We start from the raw sequence: 21,620 nt of genomic DNA, 5'->3' as shown, positions 1-21,620 counted from the left end.
TGACACCAATATTCTGCAGCGTGCTGACCCACTTCCACGCCGCACATCAATTCGCGGGTCTGCCGCAGCTAAACTGGAGTCTTTTGTTGCGCGCAGATGCTGCATCCACGCAACCCGCGCGTGACGTCACCACCTCTGATGATACACGTTAAACCATCATTTAATCGCGTGAATGGGAATGATAGACGACAGAAAGGGGGAGCGCATGCACGTGCACGCACACGCGCGAAAAGGCCTCCCAGGTCGGGCGGGTTATCCTCGGAACGCCCCACCCAAGCACACGCACGTAGTGATGGAGGCCCCTCCCGTGGGTGCTTACCTGCACGTCCGTAGGACTTGCACAGCAGCCAACGCACGCTGGCGCGGATCTTGGCGCGGCCGAAGTCGCACCGGTCCAGAGGGGGGATCTCCGGTACCGAGAAGGGCTTCCTCGTCGACGTCGTCGTCGTCGTCGTGGCCTCGCCGGGTCCGGAGTCCACCATGGCCGCGCTGAGGCGCACGGAACACCGGCAGGAAGAAGACGACGAGGAGGAGGAGGAGGAGGAGGAGGAGGGAGGAAGGGTGGAGGAGGAAGAGGGAGGATGGATGATGGAGGAGGAGGAGGGAGAGAGGGAGGATCTAGCGATGGAAACAGGCAGAAGAGTGAATCATCACGGCCAATCAATTTTTCTCAATCCACTTGATGGTGTGTGCATTTAAAAATAAAGTTCATTAATTTAAAAAAAAAACGAACAAAAAAACCCCCCGTTGAAACCTGAAAAAAAAAAAAAAAGAATAAAATTGAAGAACCAGAAAATAATATATGTAAAATTGAAATGCATATAAAATAAAAGTCAAATGTATCAATTTGTTGGCCACATTACAACATTCTTTCAATATAAAAAAAAAAAAAAGAGGACGAAGAGACTGTTTATCGTTGCATGTGTTCAGGTAGTCGTTCCTATTCAGCAGTTCCTATTGCTGCCACACGGGGGCACACGTGAGCAAAACATGACCCATGAGGCACACCAGTCAAAAAAACTAACATTTATACACCCACCAAATAATTTAGACCACCAAATAATGAATGGTGCATGCCTGTTTCCCCCCCTTTTTGCAGCAATATAAATGCACGTGCAGCAGTCATGTTTAATAAGCACATAAACGTTAATGATTTGCGTTGACGCCTGGAAAGAAGCTTAAAAGGGCGAGTTGTCGGCCAATAGGAATGTAACACAACCCGTTTAGCCTTATTTCACTTTTTCACGTCTCATAACAGACATGTTAAAGTCGCACTGGATTTAACTCCCTTAACATTAGATGTCTTATGGACGTGCAGATCACATCTTGGACGTGGAAGAGGACATCGCATACTTCGAGCATGCTCAAGGTAAAACGACGACAACAAAAACAAACATTTGTGACAGCAGTATCAGCTTGGGTCGACGGAACATTATATTCTTTTTTTTTATGTATGAATGCAGTGTACTTTTGCAAAATATTTAAAATAATCTTATAGGTACGCCCAACGATAGAAAATACAAGAGGAGCATCAAAAATGACAAAAAAAATGCTCATTGTCAGATTTTAATTATTATTGTTATTATTTTTGGTTAGTTTGCAGTGGAGACGTTTGACCTATGAAAGCCTGTTATTTTTATAGTTAGCCTATGCCGTTTCAGGGGGGGAAAAATCCACCTGTTGCTCATCCTTAATTCATCAATATTACTAAATATAATTTAGCAACTATATTACATAATTGCTATGTGAAAAACACTTAAATCCATGTTTGTTTGTTTTTTTAAAGGTTTTTGGGATGTCTGCATTTAGTTTCATCCCAAAAACATGAAAGAAAAGAGAATGGACGAATGTTTTTCACATAGCAGCGACAATATATCATAATTATGAAAAAGTGATGCACTAGAGAAGAAATGAGCGCAGATCAGTGCAATAAAATTCGTCTAGAAAAGTTTACTTGCATCTCTGATTAAATAAAATAAAAACAAAAACATTTTAAAAAAAAAGAGTTGTGGCCATCATTTGTCGCCACAGCAAAATCGAGTGTTAATTCAACACCTACAGAGTTAAATTTAACACTTCAAAAGAGTCTGTTTGGCCACACAAAATATCATTAAAACAACTTTTGAAAGTGTTACATTTTGATGGTAGTTGAAATTTAGTGTTGATTTTACACTACACCAGTGTGTAAGTGTTAAAATATTTTTGCCTCCCTGAAGTTACTCATCACAACTCCCATCAACTTTTATGAACACGGTTTGAATCAGAATGTGTTAACACGCCCAGCGTTGAAAATGCCAACATTTAACACTTAATTACATTTCTGCAGTTAAACTAACACTCGGTGATCGATTCTATCACCACCTCTGCACACCCTTTAACACTGGAAATGTTAAAATGACACTTAAGGAGTTAAAATCAACTCCCAAAAATGTAACCATGAAATGTTCACACTCCAATTTTTGTTGCATACCTCCACCTTGCACAAACCCCTCTCAGATCAAAACGCTGACTTTTCCGTACTTGCCATGTTTCCAAAAGGTCACGTGGTGATGGGCGGCTCCTCCTCCAAAGACGTCTTGACCCGGAAGAGGAGGGTACCACCCATGAGGCAAGCTCTGGCTCCCTTCAGGAGGGCCATGTGCAGGAGGAGGCGCAAGAAGATGATGAAGCCGCTGCACAAGCTGAAAACGCGGAGGGTCACGTCAGACCGCGACAGATTCCCGCTGCCGGCATGGCTGAAAAAACTGTCCGGACGCCGCGCTGGCAGGGAGCCCGTGGAGGATCGACGGAAGGAAGCGGGAAGGAGGAAGTATTAAATCCAAGTCTAAATGGCACTTCCTCATGTGGACCAAAACAAAAGGACGTGACATCACTCGAAGCAAGGGAGAAATATTTAATTACATCAGTCATAAAAAAAACAAAAACAGAAAATGCTCCCAATAGGTTATCTGGAAAGGCCCTAAATGCTATGCTTGTACACACTGCTTTTACTAACTCAATGGCGTTATAATTACTTTGAAATATGCCAAGCGTGACGTTTCTTTCTTGTGTATTAGCACAACAACAAAAAGTCACATCTGCACGCACGCAAGGACTGCAGATACGTCATGAACTCAACTTTTGGCAGCCACTCCCATTTTTGGGTAACTTTCTCCTCTTTCAACTTTACGTTTTTAGCGGCGTTGCTAACAGTTGAAGAATATAATATGGAGAGTAGGGCCCAATTGATTAACTCATTCACTGCCATTGACGGTTAAAGACGTCATGAATTCATTTTAACCATTTCTATTATTTTTAACATTTTTTCCCCCACTTTTGTTAACAAGAATATGAAAACCTAGAATTTGGTACATTTGAAACAGATATAAAATTTGTGATTAATCGTGAGTTGACTAGTGAAGTCATGCGATTAAAATCCTGACACCCCTAGTTTTTAATAATCTTTTCTTTAAAAAAAATTAAAATAAAATAATTTTATTTATTTATTTATTTTTAAGAAAAGATTATTCAAAATTAGGGGCATCTGGCGATTACAATTTGTAATCGTAATTAATCGCATGACTTCACTTGTTAACTCACGATTAATCACAAATTTTACACCTGTTCTAATACAATAAAAAAATTCTAGGTTTTCATACTCTTGTTAACAAAAGTGAGAAAAATGTTACACTAATAGAAATAGTTTTTTTTTTTTTTTTACGTCTATAGCCGTCAATGGCAGTGAAGGAGTTAATTGGCTGATAATCTGGATTTTTTTCCTACATTAATGGGGTAGATGCCACGGGTGTCTCAACTCTCTGAAATGCTTCGGACAACTGAGACAAATTCACTACACACTCGCACCCGTCAACGGGAACGCGCAACCGAGGGGCACAACCAACTGGGACGCGGCCCACACGCGCAAACAGGAAACGGAAACAAGTAAAAAAGTTGAATAATTGTTTTAGTTATTTGCTCATATTGCTGGTTTATTACTTTTGTGTCCTCTCGGAAAGCTGACAAAAGCTTGCTGGGGAGCTCAAACATGACACAAAAAATAAAAAAGACAAAAAATAAAATTAAAAAAAATTCCACGCACTCCGTTGCGGCAACATCCATCCTGCAGCCAGTGCTGCAAGCACGTCCAAATGTTTTGCGTGTCGCTGGCAGGTCGTAAAAACAGGAAATGAGGTCCAGACCACGCCAGCCGTCACGTGCACGTAACAACGTCAACATGTGCACATCTTCATTCTTGAGGCCTGTGCACGCACCAACGAGCGTGCGTGCGTGTCTATGTTTTAATTCCGCTCTCCGAAGACGACGTCACGTCCGAGAGGTTGCCGATGAGCGGCTCCCCGTTGCTCTTCTCCGTCAGCTCCACGTCGCGAAACTTTGAGTTCTACAGGAAGAGGTCATAGAAGGGGAGGAAGCGGTGACAGCGTGAAGGAGGAAGTGGGGGACACCAGGTCAGGAAAAAAGAAAAGAAAGCAGAGGAAAACAAGTTAGTTGACGGAGACCAAGTGGAAAACGTGAAGACGGTCCCGCTTAAAGGACGCTGCACATTTCCATTTTGCTGTTCTGTATAAACAGCAAGCAAAACGGGAAGCGGGTACGAAGTTGCCCAGGAATGTTCAAAATTTAGAGAATTGCTGATACTGCTGAAATTGCTGGATTGATTTCATGTTTGACTGTAGGATCTGTGGCTTTGAGAGTGTCAGGCCTGGTGAGTGACGTGGGTGTCAGCGAATGAGAGTTGGCTAGCTATATTCTAATGCTAATTGCTGCAAAAAACGAAAACGGATGGAAATATACTTTTTTTCTGATGAGAGAAGAGACTAATCTTTTTTTTGGTAGATTGCATGTATTTAGAGCAATAGAACACAATATTCTTTGAGCCTCGCAAAATTTGTCAAAATCAAGTAAAACAGATGGCTGCGAGGGAATTAAAAGTAGAAGTCCAAAATTGTCTTAACAATATTATGTTGTCTGTGCCCCTATTTGTCTACTTGGGGTCGCCATCCTCATGTTTAACTGTTGGATCTGTGGCTTTGAGAGTGTACGGCTTTAAAAAGGCGAGGTCAGGCCTGGTGAGTGACGTGGATGTCAGCGAATGAGAGTGGGTTAGCAGTTAACTGGTTAGCATGTTAGTCAGTTGAACAATGTTATAATTACCTTTTTTTTTCTTTCCCAGACTGATACCAGTACTCACGCAATACTTTTTTGTACATAAAAATTCAATTAAAACATTTTATTTTGACTTTTATTTTAAATTAATTTGAAGTAATTTATTTGGATTTTTTTTCTCGTTTTTATTAGTTGTAATATATGCGGCAATTTATTGAGTGTAAGGTAAAAACAAAAAGTAAGTCACCAAGATTATTGTCAGTGTAAAAGGGGTTTTTAGACGTAGTATCCGAAACCCCTTTTACACTTTCTGTTGAAAATTTTGTCAGACTTTTTTTTCCTGTGTGGCTGCTGCTCAACATGGTTCAAAAATGAAATGGGGATACTCAGCAATCTCCTGCCTTTGGAAGTTAGAACCCCCTTTCACACTGCTCGTAAAACACTTTTTTTTTTTTTGCCTCATGTTGGTACCGTTTCCACATAATCGTAACGATGGGTGACAAAGTCAATCTAGCAATGTTTCAGCTTGGTATCACGTCACTGTGAAAGCCTTTTAGGAGATCGAGAAGGTTGAAGGTTACCCGCATTGAGAAGTTAGTATCAAAGGAAGGACCCCGTCTGCGTGAAAGGGGATACCACAAAGCCGGGGACTGGATTTAGAGGGCACAGTCTGTTAAACATCACACGTCTCACGTGCTGATTTGTGAATTTATTATTCAAATGGTTTGTAACAAAGTACAACAAATGGAGTAGAACCAAATTGATGGCAAGGAAAAGATTAAGAACAGACATATTGCTTTCATTCACGCTGCTATTAGTCATTTAAAAAATTGACGTGTGAGTAATGTGAGTAACTACGTCAGGTTCAGTCACAGCAGATTTTGAGTACAGCGCTACCGGAAAATCCCAAGTGCCCAAATTTTCCATTTGGAATAAAGCAACAACAACAACCACAAAAAGCACGAGAGGTGAAACTATATCACATCACTTATTATACTCCATCAGATTCAAAAATCATTTTAATGCAACAATAGTATAGCGGTAAACCTATTTCCAGCCCTTGATAAAGTTAAAATGTTACTGATGAACTCTATTGCTTAAAAAAAAAACGTTTTGACTACGGAACAAACAATTTCTATTACGTCTAATGGGGAATCAGGAGGGACCGTTTTGACAACGCCTCGACTTTAAAGAGGAAACAGCGCCCTCTCCTGTTTTGTTGTGGGAGTTTCTCTTCAGCGAAAAGAGCTCGTAATCAACTGCATGCCAATCCATTTCCGGTAAGCAAAAATAACACGAAGCGCACGTGCAACCAATCAGACGTGGGTGTCACACCAACACTTTTCAACACTAAATACCAGCTAAAGCAAAACGACATTCATCCAGGTTACTTTTATCGTTGATAATTATTTATTTAGCGCTTAACCTTGAAGTGTTTCCGCTAAAATATAAAGGCACACATCTCGAAGGCGGCGCGCGTTTGGCTGCATGCAATGCCATAAAAACAACCATTAAGTTGTTGTTTTGGCCGTAGCCCAAGAGGCCATCGGCGTAGGTGAGTCACAGATGACCTTTGCATTCCATTAAGCTGCTTCCTCGCCAAATGGAATTCGTGGCTGTTGCATGTGTGGCTCGAAAAAAACGCCACACACAAGTGACACAGTCCTCATTGCTAGCTTTGTTAGCTCCCACATGGCTAGGAACGGGGATTCAGAGGGAAAACAATTTTATTACGATGAGTCACGGCATAAGTGTGTAAGCATGAGAAATGATTGGAAAAGGATGTGTGACACTTTCAATCAGGCCTCCGTCATATGTGGTTGAAAATTGATCAGATTCCTTGTCATTATGTACAGGCACGAGTCAAAGTCTTTAAAACAACAACAACAACAGACTATTAAACAGTCTTTTGAAGGTGTACTGTATAAGTTATTAAAGAGGATGTATAATGTAAATGGTGTTGAAAAATTACAAGCAAATCTTTTATTTCTAGAAGTGGCTGTTCCGCTTATTTATCGGACAAAGATCCAGAGCCACTTTCAAGCAACTATCAGCATCTAGATGATGTTAAACCCTATCTTGCCCATGTGTACGATATGACGCCTTGCTATCTTTCAAATCCAAAAGGTAGGCAGAGCTGCATTGAGTTAGGGTGGATGATTGGATAGTTTGTCAAATGGCCATTATTTCATGCCACGAATTGATACTTAATTAATATGGCAAATGTGTCCTTCTGTTATTCAGAGTACCCCAAGAGGATCCCGGTGTTTTTGCCACTTTATTTACATAGTGCTGTGGTTGCAATCGATTTCAATAATTATTTATTGTTTTGATTAGGTCATGTTCAGTAAAACATACATGATTTATGTAACTGCATTGGATTCAATTTAAAATTTTATTTTTTTCCTACTGATGCACCAAGTTAAGTGCAAGTATTATTATTATTTTTTTACTATTTGCAGCATTGGTACTTCTGAGAATGCCTTCCATATAAAAAGTAAAATTGGTACTGCATGACATCCTTAACTGAATCGAAAATCAATGTGAATCGTGAATTGAATCGAACCCTTCTAAATCGAATTGAATCCATTTTGGAAATATGAATCAACACCCTGCCCTACTAAATACGATGTCAAATTTAATTAAACAATAACTAATTGATGATCAAATTGCTCAATAATTATTTGACTGACGTATTGAGTCATTTTCTTTTTGTGTTGTAAGTCGTTTTCTTTTTGACACCGATTCAGTGTGTGCGCTTGGGTTGTTTTGGGTCTTGTAAGCACAATGTTACTGGATACTTTATATCGCGCCAAAACATTTTTGGGTGGATCTTGGCATGTTCCAGAATGAGCCGAGTTGATCGGCCAGGGTACTAGTTGTGTTTCCGGCATGCACACTTGCAGCCCCAGTACACAAACTAATTAACATGCTTGTTAGATGTGCTGAACTGACAGGGATCAAATGATGTGGACTTCAAAAAAAATATGTGCGGAATGTGTAGATAAGATGAACATTCCTTCCCTGACGCTTAAATAAACATGAGCAAGCCTTTTTTTTTGGGTTACTTTTACACGTTTGAAAGAAAATATGCTAATGATGAGAAACGTGACGAGCTGGTTTGGTGGTTTCTGAAAGGTGAGACGTGCGCACGCAGTCATCAGGGTCAGGGGGGAGGGGCTAGCGGCTGTTTGGTTTGAGACTGGTGACTTCGGTTCCGTTGCTTTCAGACAGTACCTCGTGCTCCAGGGTGTTAAAGTTAACGCCGGACGCGCTGGACTTGTTGCCGCCGCGCCAGCACAGGCAGCACAGGATCTCCCTGAAGGTCCGCCGCATGTCCTTGTCCCTGAAGGAGTAGATGATGGGGTTGACCAGGGAGTTGCACTCGGCTAGCACCAGGCAGTACTTCTCGTAGCGCAGCATGTTGCACTCGTCGCAGCCCAGGCCGTCCAGCAGCAGCAGCACCAGGCCGGGAGTCCAGCAGATCACAAACAAGCCTGTAGAGGGAGCCAGAGGGACGCCGCGTCACTCTCTCACATCTCTGATCTGACAACGGCTGCGTCAACATGTCAAATAACTTCACCAGCATAATTCTGCCGTTGTGAGGTAAATTTCATCTTTTTTAAAAAATCGACACCTTTGGTTTGTCCACACGTGTGCTTGCCATTACAGTATTACAAATTATTTAAAGTATTGAAAATGGCTTGCTCTCTTTGGTTGTATTTATTTAAATGCATTTGCAAATACGTTCGAATGTACTTGTAGGATGAAAGCTAACCGTAACATTTTTCATATAATGCTACAAGGAAAAAAATAAAATATATATTTTTTTAAGTATTCGGCCTACATCATGCCAATACGCTCGAAAATTAGGTATGTGAACATTGTTTATTCGTAATTTTCATGATTTATTATGCATTTTTTCCCCATAATGCTACTGGTTTTTAGCATTGACCCTAAAAGTATATTCAAAAGTCAAAGTGATCATTCATCCGCTTCAATTAAATTAATCATTCATATTTCTTGTAGGGATGGACGAGTACTGATACCAGTTCTCGGTACTTTTGATGGTGGTCGATACCAGATCGGCCTCCTTCTTTTGGCTGTTTTATGATCAAGAACTAGAAATGAAAGGAATAGAAAATTGTCATTAATTTCAATATTTTTATTTAGGAAAAATACTATATTGGAATATATAGTTCTTTCTTTAAAATTATCTGTTCTTTTGGGAGGGGGGGGTTGTATTTAGTAGTGGTATCGGTATACTCAAGAGTTGAGTATCGATCTCGATCTGAAAAAAGTGGTATCAAACATCCCCAATTTCTTGCATACTGTCTTTGTAAAGCTATTTATTCTCTATAAAATGCATATTTTGTTAATATTTCTGGGTGTCTGGAATGACTAAATTGGATTTAAAATATCGCTTTGGGGTTTTGTCCAATTTTCCGGAGTTTGTTTGGTGGCCCAAACAGAATTGGCACTGGCCCTGTATTCTCATGATATGATATGATAAGTTTCATTATTATTTCATATTACGTTTTTTTCCTTGTTAGATTTTATACTGCAGAAAAAAACCTAACTGAAGATTTAAGAGATGACATTTTAATGGACGTTAATGTATATCCTGTTGAAGTCATTCCTTAAAGAATAATTTAACCAGACGCACACAGGGCGGGTAAAAACACGAATGATCATTGATTGATTTAAGACTGTAAAGTCAAACTATTGAATATCAAATATTTAAAAAACAGGAACATGTTGATTTCATTATATATATATTTTTTTTTTTTTCCAAATTTATACTGGCCCAGCCAGGCCAGCGTCCTTGAACTTGGGGTCGACAAAGCAGATAACAGAAAAGAATAAATACACGATTGTGCCGGTACACGAGAAAAGACAACAGATGGATGTGCTGAAGAATGTCCGAAGCAGGAGGTCCTAAAGGGAGAACGGGAATGTACTGTAAAATTCCGCTCACACATGCACGCACACACGCACACACACGCACACGCAGTTGAGTCTGCGTGCTCACATTTCATTATCATAACACTTGATTGGGCAGCTCAGGAATCCTTTCAGCGAATTGATAACAACGCGCGCACGCTACAGCGTGAAGTGTGATGCGAGCAATTTGAGGAACGCGTGAGGCCAAGGACTGATTGGAGTGTCACGCGCCAGATGTAAACTTGGGGGAAGGTTCTGGCCTGGGACACGCAAACAACATACACACGCACTTGACTCTGTCATAGTAACTCAAGTATGCAGATCCTTGTCGAGGCACGCCAGGGTTTTCCTGGCCTCCCTCACATGCCAGAGGTGGCAGGCGCTCGCTGCCGAGCGACGGCAGAAAAGACAAACGGGACTTTTAGCAACTTGAGGAATTTATTGTCATGTCGGAAAAAGCTAAACAGGGGTGGGGGGGTGAAGGGGGGTCTCGGACGCGGTGTAAGGAGCGGGGCGCGGAGGATTGTTTGCAAGGGGAGTCGTCGGGAGGGGGTGAGTGAGTGAGTGTGTGTGCCAGGAGATTGTGGATGAACAAGTGGAGGCATACCAAGTGCAGGCATGCTATGAGCAGCAAGCAGTTGGCGACTAAAGCAGGTTATAAAGTAGGGCTGAAGGATTTAGAAAAATAATCAAATTGAGATTTTTCTCTTCATTGTTACAATTATTTTTCCAAGGTCCTCTTCCCATTTATTTTTAAGCAAACCAGCAATAACTCAATCAGTATTATAATAATATCAGATTCAACATGTAGTTCTGTCACTGATGTTTACTGATGATGTTTCAGTTTGCTATCTATTGTATATTCAAAATGGATTAATGGACTGGTCCCTCTAAATTGTGGGTAAAATGTAGGAAAATAATTAAAAAGCACTGCATTGACCCCAAAAGGGGCCGGCCCACCGGGCATCTGCCCTGTATGCTAGATGGTCAGTCCAGCCCTGAGCTAGACCTAAGACAAGGTAAATCTAAATAGGGCTGTTTAAAAATAAATAAATACATAAATATATAATAATTGATAATGAATCGATTTTCATTTTCAAGCCTAATATCAATTCATAAAACCATGAATTGATTATTTCAATATCTCTTTTTCCCCATTAATTCATAACAAAATAGAATTTTAAAGGCCAATTTTTTTGTATCTGACAGTTTTCTTGAAATTTAATGTTCAAATGAATTCGAAAGTATTTTTCTTTAATTACGAAAGACCTGACTTTTTGCACTTTAAGACAATTCATAATCTTTTTAATTTATATTTCCATTCATTGAATTATAATTATGAAAACATTTTCATCTCATCCTTGCTGATGTTAATGTTTTGTCATTGTGCAAGACTTAAGTGTTTATAACACGTTCATTTTTATTAATAAACTAAACCATTTAACTAGTTACTGCCTCCGCAAAATTTAATTTGGCATATGATGTTTGTGGAGTTTTTAATCATGTCCTTGATATTTAAAAAGAATTGATATTCCATAATGAATCAATATCGGATTGAATTGAATCAAATCGAACTGAACTCCTGTCAATGGAAATTGAATCGATTGATGAAATTAGAATCAATACCCAGGCATAGTAAATAGACATAATGAGGGCAGTTGATGTTCGAGAGAACTAAGGACAAAGAAGACCGGCATAGATGGAAAAGGATGTGGCGCTGCGGGACGAGCCAATAGGGAAAAAAAACAACACGGAAACGAAGCTAAGCTAAAGTTCCTCACCTAAGATCATGGAGACGGTCTTCATCAGGTTGAACACCGTCTCCCGGTGTCTCATCTGGCTAGTGTGCTGCGACATCTGCTTGCTCTTGTGCCTGACGTACAAGAAGATGCGAGTGTAGACGGCCACCATGATGGAGAAGGTGAGCAGGTTGAGGAGCGCCCAGAACACCAGATAGCTGCGACTGTAGAGCGGCGCCATGGTGGAGCAATTTTCCAGGTCGCACAGGCAGTGCCATCCCATGGTAGGCACCAGGCCCATGACGATGGCCACCAGCCAGATGAAGATCATGATGACGAAGACGCGCCGGGTGCTCATCTTGCTGTGGAGCTGCATGTTGAAGATGGTCTGGTGGCGCTCCACGGCCACCGCCAGGAGGTTGAGGACGGATGCCGTCAGGCTGGTGTCGATCAGGCCCTGGCGCATGAACCACTGGTACTTGGACAGGTTGATAGTCCACGGGCCTGTGTGGAACATCAAATTGAGGTAGGAGACACCTGCGGAAGAAGCAAGACGGATACATTATTAGTGGAGGCCTACAGCTAGTTCACGCTGTAGATTCATCGACATTCGAAATCATGAGTCATGTTTAAACCCACAAAACTAACAAGTGTGATTTATAGACTCAAAAGCTACAGTGGAGAGGACGAGCCCCTTAACTCATTCACTGCCATTGATGGCTATAGACGTCAAAAATTCATTTGAACTGTTTCTATTAGCTCAAAGCCATGTCTAATATAACAATATTGCCATTTTGTGGCATCTTTGGGCCAATAAAGGTGCTTAATTCAGTTAAGACATACCCTTGTCTAATAGGGGAAAAAAAGTGCTTTGCTGACATCGTGTGGCATCTGTAAGTAATTACAAAGCTATTTTGATTGGTGCCAATTACTTATGAGAATATTAACTCATTCACTTCCATTGACGGCAATAGACGTCAAAAATTCATTTGAACTATTTTTATTAGTTTAACATTTTCTCCCACTTTTGTTAATAAGAGTATGAAAACCTAGAATTTTTTTTTTATTGTAAATTTAGAACAGATATAAAATGTGTGGTTAATTGTGAGTTAACTAGTGAAGTCATGCGATTAATTATGATTACAAATTTTAATCGCCTGACACCCCAAATTTGTAATAATGTTTTCTCTTTTTTTTGTTTAATTCATTCATTGCCATTGACGGCTATAAACGTAAAAAAAAATCAATTTAAAGTATTTCTATTAGTTTAACTTTTTTCCCCACTTTTGTTGACAGAAGTATGAAAACCTAGAAATGTTTTATTGTACATTTAAAACAGATATAAAATTTGTGATTAATCGTGAGTTAACTGTTTGTTGTAAGTTTAATGAAATGTAATCTTTCTCTTTTTTTTTTTTTTTGCAGCAATAATGAGTCATAAGAGGGTAAGGAGTCCATAGCCTCAGATATTCATTAATCAAAATGATGGCATTGAAACAGGAGTTCAGAAAATGTGTACCAAACTGAACAATCACATTAAAAGTTGTTATAAAAATAAGAAATTGTTAATTTTCCGCTTAGCCAATAAGAAAATAAGATTGATTGTCCATTGCTAGTCCACCAACACAGAAACTTGTTGCAGTTGACATACCCGAGAAGAAGTCTGCCACAGCCAGGTTCCCCAATAAGTAATAGATCGGGAAATGGAAGCGTTTGTTTTTTAAAATGGCCCCGATGACCAGCAGGTTGGAGAAGATGACGATGAAGCAGACGGTCATGCCCAGCGAGACAATCACGTAGTCACGGCGGCGCCAGTGGTCACTGATGTTCTTCCCGCTTTTCATGTAGAAAAAATTGACGGTGCGGTTGAAGTAGCATCCCTCCGTGTCGTCCGTCAGAATATCCATGGCGGCGAGGAGGTTGGAGCTGGTTGGGCTCGGAGGACAGTGGCGACGGACGGCGAGGCCTTTCAAACGGTGGGAAGGACGGCGGCACTAGGACGCCATTCTCTCTGATGCCCTAGAGGGCAGCATGCCATGGGCTGCACGGGTGACGATGCTCGTCTGTGGGACACACAAACACACCATTGGTTATCAATAATCAATTTAGAACATAATGCTTTTGAAGCCTCATTGTACCTGGCTATTTTTTAATCATTAAAATTTTGCATGGTTGACATAATCTGTGTGGCGTATTGAATTGACAAGACATTTATTTTCACATCACAGTGACTTAAATAATTTTTATCCCCAAATCCGACCAAATTGGAAGTACGAAGACAATTCTACCACAACATATTTAAGCAAGCATGAAAACCGGCTTGTGTTTTAAAGCGGAATGTCAACCCCCCACACCAAAATTTCTTGACAATAATGTTTATGTGACGTCGCTAGTCTAAACATGACAATCTGATTAATATTACATTTGTGGAATAGGAGTAATGAAGCAAAATCCAGCCGTTTTTATCCATCTCAGGGGGCGGCCATTTTGCCACTTGCTGTCGACTGAAGATGACATCAATGTTGTTCAGGTCTCAGGTAACAACCAACCACAGCTCAACTTCAGAAAACAGGTGAGCTGTCATTGGTCGTTGCCTGAGCCCTGAGCAACACTGATGTCATCTTCAGTCGACAGCAAGTGGCAAAATGCCCCCCCCCCCCCCGACATGGATAAAAACGGCTGGATTTTGCTTCATATCTCATATTCCGCAAATTAATCAGAATGTCATGTTAAGAATAGTGAGGTCACATATAACATATTCTGCAAACTTTGAAGCCCAAACTCTCTCCAGACAACAGCAATGACTAACCTGCAAAAGGCCGCCTTAGTTTTTGAGTCACCGTCACTCCCTCACGCGCGCCATTTTGCCGCGTCCCCATTGTGGAGACGGCAGACTAGCGGCCACGGCGGAGACACACCTCGCAATTACACAATGCAGCTATGTAACACAATCTCAAGCCAAACATTCACACACACACAGCCTTGGTGACCCACTCTCCTACTGAGGGTTGCGTAGAGGAAGACGCCAAATCGGAAAAACAGAAAGAGAAAAATGTAGAGCGGGAGAGGCAGTTAAGGACCACAAACTTGAAACGGAAAGAAAGAATGTGAAGAAATCCCCCAAAATCAGAAGTGCTCCAACCGCTTGGGATTCGTGATGGTCAGAATTCAGAAACATTAAACAGTATAGCTCACTTTTTTGTTACTCATCTTTTGGGGTACCAATCACAGTAATAAAATAGGATAGGATAGAAATAAAGGCATACACAGTGCTGAATCACTCCGAAATCGGGGCCCATTTTCAAGTGTTCATTTCATTTCTGACAGAAACTTCATCGGCAGGGAAAAGTTGAAGCCATAGTGACTAGATTTGCCACTGAGCCTTTTACCCCCTACAGTATTAAAAATGATTAGAGTTCAGAGCTTGGACTCACTATTCAATGATACCTGCATCTGATTAGGGCCCAATTCCCAAGTCGGAGTTTGTCAAAAAAGTACCTGTAATTTGCCGGAAATGGCAGCTTCAAACTAAAATTTTGGCCACGGATTCTTCAGACTTTTTCAAGCGATTTGACAATGATAAACATGTCTACCCAACTTCATGCCAGTCAGTGAAAACAGTGATCAGGGGTAATTTTTTCCCCCTAACTTTCCAGGGGGATAAGTTCACACTGGCTGGTTTTGGGGTACCTAGTTAAAAAAATAAAAATGTATACAGTAAACTTTGTAGGGTAAATTTTACTCAGACAACACTTAAACAGAGTCAAATTTACACTTGAGTAAATTTTACTTAAAGTATTTTTACTGCGTACGAGAGAATTGACAAAAACCTAAGTAAAGTTTTCTCACTCAGAAATTCTAAGTAAATTTTAGAAGGATTTTTTGGAGTATATTATACTAGTTAATTTTTTTATTTTACACAAGGGTTGAGGAACAAACTCTACCACCTGAGCTATGCCACTCTTACTGTATGCTAATATCCAAAAGGAGACCAAAAACATTGGCATGGCTCAGGGACTAGCTTGGCTCTCCCAACCTGAAGTTGTGGGTTTGTTCCTCATTCCTTGAGTGACTACTTTTTTTTTTTAATTAAGTAGTAAAATGTAGTAAAAATCTCTCCTTTCAAAATGTACTTACTGAGTGAAAAATATTTTATGTTTTTTTCATGTGATAGGCAAATTCTCTCGTACACAGTAAAAATCTGTGAGTAAAATTTACTCTTCCAAGTGTAAATTTGACTCAGTTTAGAGCGGGACCAAAAGTGGTCACCCCCCTTTTGTCAACTGCACTGGAAAAGGGAGTACAGTCCAAATGTAATCAGCTGACATGGCTGTTCCTTTTCAATTAAGTAGGTTCGGCCACTCTTGTGCTTGCAGCAGTGTCGAGTTTCGAGTGCCGCTCGCATGAACAGGATGTGCATGCGTTTTGCATTGTGCGTGCGTCTGAAAGTGCCCGAAATACTGCAAACATTCCCGTTGACGCGTTTGTCACACTTAGAGGATGAGCAATCCATCACGCCGCGCATCAGCCGATCTTTGAACCCAGATCCTTAAGTGCTGCTTACATAAGGAAATACCCGTCAACTACAACTAACATGTACTGTATATGACACTTCTTCTAATGTTGTGTTGACATAAGTTATAAGAGGAGCACAGAAGAAGCCAATCACTTTAAGCAAAATCAAGACTGGGCTGCTGGTTTGAGTAACTTTTGAAAACAAATCAGTAAAGGGAAGGAAAATGTTGATAAGAGTTTTATCCTGAGGCCATTATTTTCTTATTGCAGGCCAATCTGAAATGTATAAAGAAAAATGAGGGCAAGATTTATTTTTGCATCAGATCCTGAGTAACACAAACATTTCCGAATGTCATTTAAGTGGTCATCGGTGCACCATCAAGTGGACAAAATTAACATCAACAGTAAATTTGAGTGGAAAAAAATGCAGTTTGTGTTGTGTCCTCAAGGGCCACATTGAACACCCTGACAGGCCGGTTTTAAACCATGGGCCGTATACTTGACACTCCTGGTTAACTTTATGTATTAAATTAGATGCTTAAGTAAAATACAGAAATTATTTTTTGAGCAGCCTAATACTGTTTTTTGATTTATTTATTATTATTTACTGTATGTAAGTTTTCCCTGCCATCATGGCCACCATGTTGGTGCCTGCTTTAATCAACTGTAAGTCTGTTAAGTCTGCAAGCCGGAAACATGTGACGAGTGTTAATGGCGAATTGCGGCCAATAGCGTCAAATTGTGGAACTAACAGACTTAAACAGTCAATTTTGAAGGAACCTTTAGAGTGGACTGGATCATATTTTCGGTCCGTTGAAATCAAGGTTCCACTAGTTCCGCTTGCCAGTGGGACTAATCAAAGATTCGTTAAGACTTCAGTTTGGTTTTCAAACATCGGAACATGAAAGCACGATTGCATTTTTCGGTTTGTAATGAGCACTCATTTTGTGTGCTGAAGCTTCAATCTTAGAATTTCAGATCTTCCTTTGAGATCAATGGAGCCCAATTCCGTGAAACATCATCTTCAATCTGAATGAGCTTTGCTAAGAAAGCATAGTAACATGGAAATGATTACCCAAGGGTATTTGAATTTGTGTCATTTTGAAGTTCAACTGCGCAGAACAGAGCTGTCATGGGAAATTGTGCCATAGTGTGGCTTTAGCTCTACTTCCCATAGTCAATGACAAACTGTTGTGTTTCTTGGAGAGCAAAATAGTTGAGAGTGAATCATCAGCACTTCTACAACGACCAAGGAGTATAATCCATTTTGCAATTAATTAGCTATTCAATTTATACTACTGATGTCGTTCTTAACACCTGTTTAAATTTGGGGGATAAAGAGGGGGTTGTTTTTGAGCTTCAAACTTTTTAGTTTGGTTTTTAAGTGATCTCTACACCCTGTGTGGGGCCTACTACAGTCAATCTGGGCCGGGGGTCTCTGGGACGGCCCTGTGACCGTGGGCTGTCAGTGTGGATGAGCTCCCCATGGGTGCTTTTCTTCACATGGTTTCTCTGTGCCCCACCCAGCCTTTTTTGATTATGGAGCATTCTTATAGAGACATTGTGTAATTAAAAAATGTCCAAATCCTTTGATTTCAGCCTCTCAACCGTAAACATTCTCTGAAGTCCTCGATGAAAGCAGACTGATTATGTTTGGGTATAATCAAAGTAAGACATTTGTAAAGATTTGCTTTTACATTGGAAATAAATGTTTTAACATTTCCCCCTATTTTCTGACATGTTACGGGTATACGGCTAATCTGATTTTACAGATCTAAACGGTGACCAAGTCCAAATTCTGCAATATCCTCTACTGTGATGTAGCACTTTGGACCAATCTGCTGACACGAGAGCAAACATTTCAAGAGTGTGAAACAATGCTGGCTTCCAAAGTCACTGCGCTGTGGCCTTACACACGACTTAAGAGTTTTTTATGCATCGCTTGCATCCATTTGTGCGTGCAGGGAAGGAACGTCGGCAGTAAACAGCAGTTGCGACGCTAACCCGTCATTAGCAGGGCAGCCACGCCCGAGTCTCCTCTTCCTACCGCCATTCTTAGAGGGCAAAAAAAAAAGAAAAAAAGGATTGCATGTTTGCGAGAGCCAGCAATTCTTTTCGGCAGGCAAGATTTACACCTCACGGGTGTGCAAACTTTTAGAAGAAGAGACACTCGATTATATTTGTTGGACTTGATGGTTAAAAAGAAAGAAAGAAGGAAATTCTGTTCATTTTCTGGTTGGGTTCGTGCAGATCAAGTGGCACCTCAAACATGAGAGGCAGGAAGCTTTTACTCTGAGCAAGCAGCATATGTACTATTGTAGCCTTTAGCCATTGAATCACCCGGACACATGCACGGACACGTCACAGGCAAGTCGGACGCAAACCAACTGTATGCGCTTGATTCAATGGGAAACTTCGCAAGAGGAGGAGACTTGAGAAGAACAAAACACAAACGATAACTTGGGCAGTTGATTAAGAGAACATACGGTAATGAAGGCTGGCATTGAATGATACGTAATCTGATGATTTTGCTCTCTCCCCCGTAGCCGATTTGTGGGGACTGTAAACTGAGGCAGTTATCAGTTTATGTATATATTATTGCAATTCAACGATGTGGAATAAAACTTCATTAAAAAAAACATTGTAGAATATTATGTTTTGAGTTTTTAATCATCTTGAAAAAAAAATGAATTGATGAAAGGAGGTACTTGGTAAAGTTTGAAAAGTACACAAAGGGTAAGATGGAGACCCATTGTTAAAAAGTCATATTTGCGTTGCATTTCTGCGGTTTAGAGTCCATAAACCAAACACATAAGTCTTCTTCTTCTATTGTAATTAAAGACACACATGAAAAGAAGAAACACAAAAGCTGTAGAGCCTCCACTGTCCTCTTTTGTTTACTGGCATAACCGCAAACGAAAAATATCACCCACCCCGGACTAGACCCAAAATGGGCTGATCATTTTTTTGCCCTTGGGGGTGCTAAACCGTCTCCAGCGTCAAACACTCAAACAGAAAATGCTAGAATGGAGTTCACTCCTCCAGTTGAGTTCTGAAGCCTCATTTTTCAAGGCAGTTTAGACAAGACCAACTGTAACTGATGACAGATAACACTTATACAGTATCTACCTCATTTACTCAACGCGATATATATTTTCAAAACTTTTACTTATTTCTGAGAGACACACTGTCACATAACTCAAGAATTGACTATTAAAACGTCATGAATCTTCCAAACTGTACTTTTGGTCTTACATGACTACATGGACGACATTTTGGAGCGTGAAATTGACAGACATTTGAAAGGCATTTGCGTAACTGTACGTGTGAAGTGAAACTTTGGAATAGATTCATTATTGGCGTACAATGATGTCCACCCATATAACACTGCCAAAATAAAAATAAAATACGGTAAGTCTTTTAGAGAAGTACAGGGATAAGGAAGAGCTTGACAATGAGATGTAAAAATATTGGTTATATTATTGGAGATACTGTCTAGTTATACTGTTTTTTTTTTTTGTTTTTTTTTACTGCTATAATATTTTAATGATGTAAAAGCCAAGTGTATAAAGTATATTCTTTATAACTAACAAGTGTATTAATCCTTATTAGTAAATCTATATAGTCTATATGTACTATGCTTAACAAAAGGAGGCTATAGATGCCATCAATATGTTCAACATTTGACATTGGTTGGTGAAAAAAAAAAGTTGAATGTGTGTTTTGGGTTCAGTCTTGGCATATATTTTGACATGGATTTCTTCTCTTATCATTTCCATGGATTTGGCAGATTTGGTGTTGGCTCAGTAGGAACTGATATAACCCCCCTTCAAAAAAAAGTCTCTCTTTAGGTTTGCACAAATACTAAATAATTCAGGTAATCAAGACTGGCTTGAAGCTGGGTCAAATGAAGTCAGTACAAGTGCCGATTGGAAATTTTGCACATATTTCTACACGCTGCAGCCATCTTAAATTCTTGGGAAAATGTCAACTTCTTCAGATGTCGATCAATCAGTCGGTGAGAAAAGACTCATTTTATTTAAATCAAATCTTTTACATTGCATTGGTACAAAAGGAATATTAGGGCCACACTGAAAACAAAGGAAATATTACACTAAGAGACTAATTAAATTGTAATTTTACAAGAATAAATGTGCATATTATTTGAGATTAAAAAAAAAGAGTGTATATTTGAAATAAACGGTTGCCATGTAGTATTATTCCAGAGGAGCATCTTGTGCTGCCAGCGCAAGGAGAGGATTTGGATTAAAAATGTTTTTATATATATCATAAATGTACAACTTTATTCTCATAACAGTATGCTTTAATCTTTAAAAAAAAAAATCATTTTCCTTTTTATTTCCTTCATGTTACAATTTAATCTTGAAAATATCAGATCTTCTTTTATCTTGATCTTAGATAACTTTCTCGAAAAATTTGATTATTTTTCAAAAGAGTTAATCCGAAAGCCTACTTGCTTGCTCAATTATGAACAAAACAAAAGCCCCAAAACAAAACATTTATCCTGAAAAAACTGCCCCCCACCCTCCCCTCCTCTGTGTTTTTGTTTTTTATAATCTACGTTGACAACTACAATGAACAAGCCTGTTGACTCTGGATGAGGTTATTGCTAGCCTGTACTAATATTATGCAAAACAGGGAAAAAAAACAAAAAAAACAGACGACAGCAGATGCAAATCAAGAGATTTGCAAAAAGCGAATCACAGCTTCTCTGACTGGAGGGATGTGGTGAGCTGGAGATGTTGGAGAAGCAAGTGAGCTCCGGGTTGGTGCTTCTACGGGACTGGGAGACATCTCGCCAGCGCGTACAAAACACCTCTGACCGGCACGACAAAGCGAACGCGCGTCCTCCGCATAAACGACAACAAAACACTGACTTACACCCAAAAATGTTCATTTATAATACACACGAAAAGAAGAAAGTTACTCTACTCACCTTCGTTGGTTACTTTGAGCTCGTTCTTCGAGTAAATCCGAAGTCGTAAAGTCGTCGAGCTAGCAAACAATACCTGAGAGTACCTGAGGGTCACCTCCCGCAAAGTAGAAGCCGCGACGCCTTACAAAAGGTGAACATAAACACCACCAAAACAAACAGAAAGACACGAAATAAAGTTTTGTTCCAATTCCGGCGAGGCTCGTTCTCAACTTTCTGGAAGAATGCCCGAAATGTCCTGGGGCCAACCTGTCTGCTCGCTTCCGGGATTTGTATCGGTGCTCCTGTCTTTACCTGCACGCCGAGCCAGCGCTCGCTGACTTTGGGCTGTGAGGGGCGGAAAGGGCGCGGCAACTCCGCCGCTG

General features: G+C 40.2%; 3 protein-coding genes across 9 annotated transcripts in view; 1 reads left to right on the top strand and 2 right to left on the bottom strand.

The window, feature by feature from the left end:
• The window catches only part of LOC144055307 (calmodulin-regulated spectrin-associated protein 3-like), a 20,164-nt gene extending 17,629 nt beyond the window's left edge, over positions 1-2,535 (bottom strand). For 4 of the 7 annotated variants that reach the window (XM_077571168.1, XM_077571165.1, XM_077571169.1 and 1 more), the window contains exon 1: positions 320-937. In XM_077571168.1, the coding sequence (XP_077427294.1) occupies positions 320-482 (163 nt within the window). In that variant the 5' untranslated portion in view covers positions 483-937. Of the gene's footprint in view, positions 1-319; positions 939-2,520 lie in introns of those variants that run through there. The other 3 variants (XM_077571164.1, XM_077571171.1, XM_077571170.1) reach the window with 3 other exon arrangements.
• Positions 1,263-2,917, top strand: LOC144055310 (uncharacterized). The gene is made up of 2 exons (XM_077571183.1): positions 1,263-1,369; positions 2,539-2,917. The coding sequence occupies exons 1-2, from the start codon at positions 1,300-1,302 to the stop codon at positions 2,814-2,816; spliced, it is 348 nt and encodes a 115-aa protein (XP_077427309.1). The 5' UTR covers positions 1,263-1,299; the 3' UTR covers positions 2,817-2,917.
• Positions 2,879-21,620, bottom strand: lpar2b (lysophosphatidic acid receptor 2b). Its single transcript, XM_077571182.1, has 5 exons — positions 21,259-21,620; positions 13,438-13,849; positions 11,829-12,323; positions 8,341-8,600; positions 2,879-4,378 (listed from the first exon to the last, which is right to left on the bottom strand). Exons 2-5 carry the CDS (start codon positions 13,691-13,693, stop codon positions 4,271-4,273), a joined length of 1,119 nt encoding a protein of 372 aa, XP_077427308.1. The 5' UTR covers positions 13,694-13,849; positions 21,259-21,620; the 3' UTR covers positions 2,879-4,270.

Source organism: Vanacampus margaritifer, chromosome 7 (genome assembly GCF_051991255.1).
Source record: "Vanacampus margaritifer isolate UIUO_Vmar chromosome 7, RoL_Vmar_1.0, whole genome shotgun sequence".
In the NCBI taxonomy this organism is placed as follows: Eukaryota; Metazoa; Chordata; class Actinopteri; order Syngnathiformes; family Syngnathidae; genus Vanacampus; species Vanacampus margaritifer.
This window is presented reverse-complemented; position numbering and strand designations above follow the sequence as displayed.

Bases quoted from the DNA above. Each gene is read 5' to 3' on its own strand.
- LOC144055310 (XM_077571183.1), top strand. From the start codon at position 1,300: ATGTCTTATGGACGTGCAGATCACATCTTGGACGTGGAAGAGGACATC. The intron at 1,370-2,538 runs GTAAAACGACGA...TGTTTCCAAAAG, and splicing joins ATACTTCGAGCATGCTCAAG to GTCACGTGGTGATGGGCGGC.
- lpar2b (XM_077571182.1), bottom strand. From the start codon at position 13,693: ATGGATATTCTGACGGACGACACGGAGGGATGCTACTTCAACCGCACC. The intron at 12,324-13,437 runs GTATGTCAACTG...CTTCTTCCGCAG, and splicing joins TGTGGCAGACTTCTTCTCGG to GTGTCTCCTACCTCAATTTG. The intron at 4,379-8,340 runs GTACTGTCTGAA...CTCTTCCTGTAG, and splicing joins TTAACACCCTGGAGCACGAG to AACTCAAAGTTTCGCGACGT.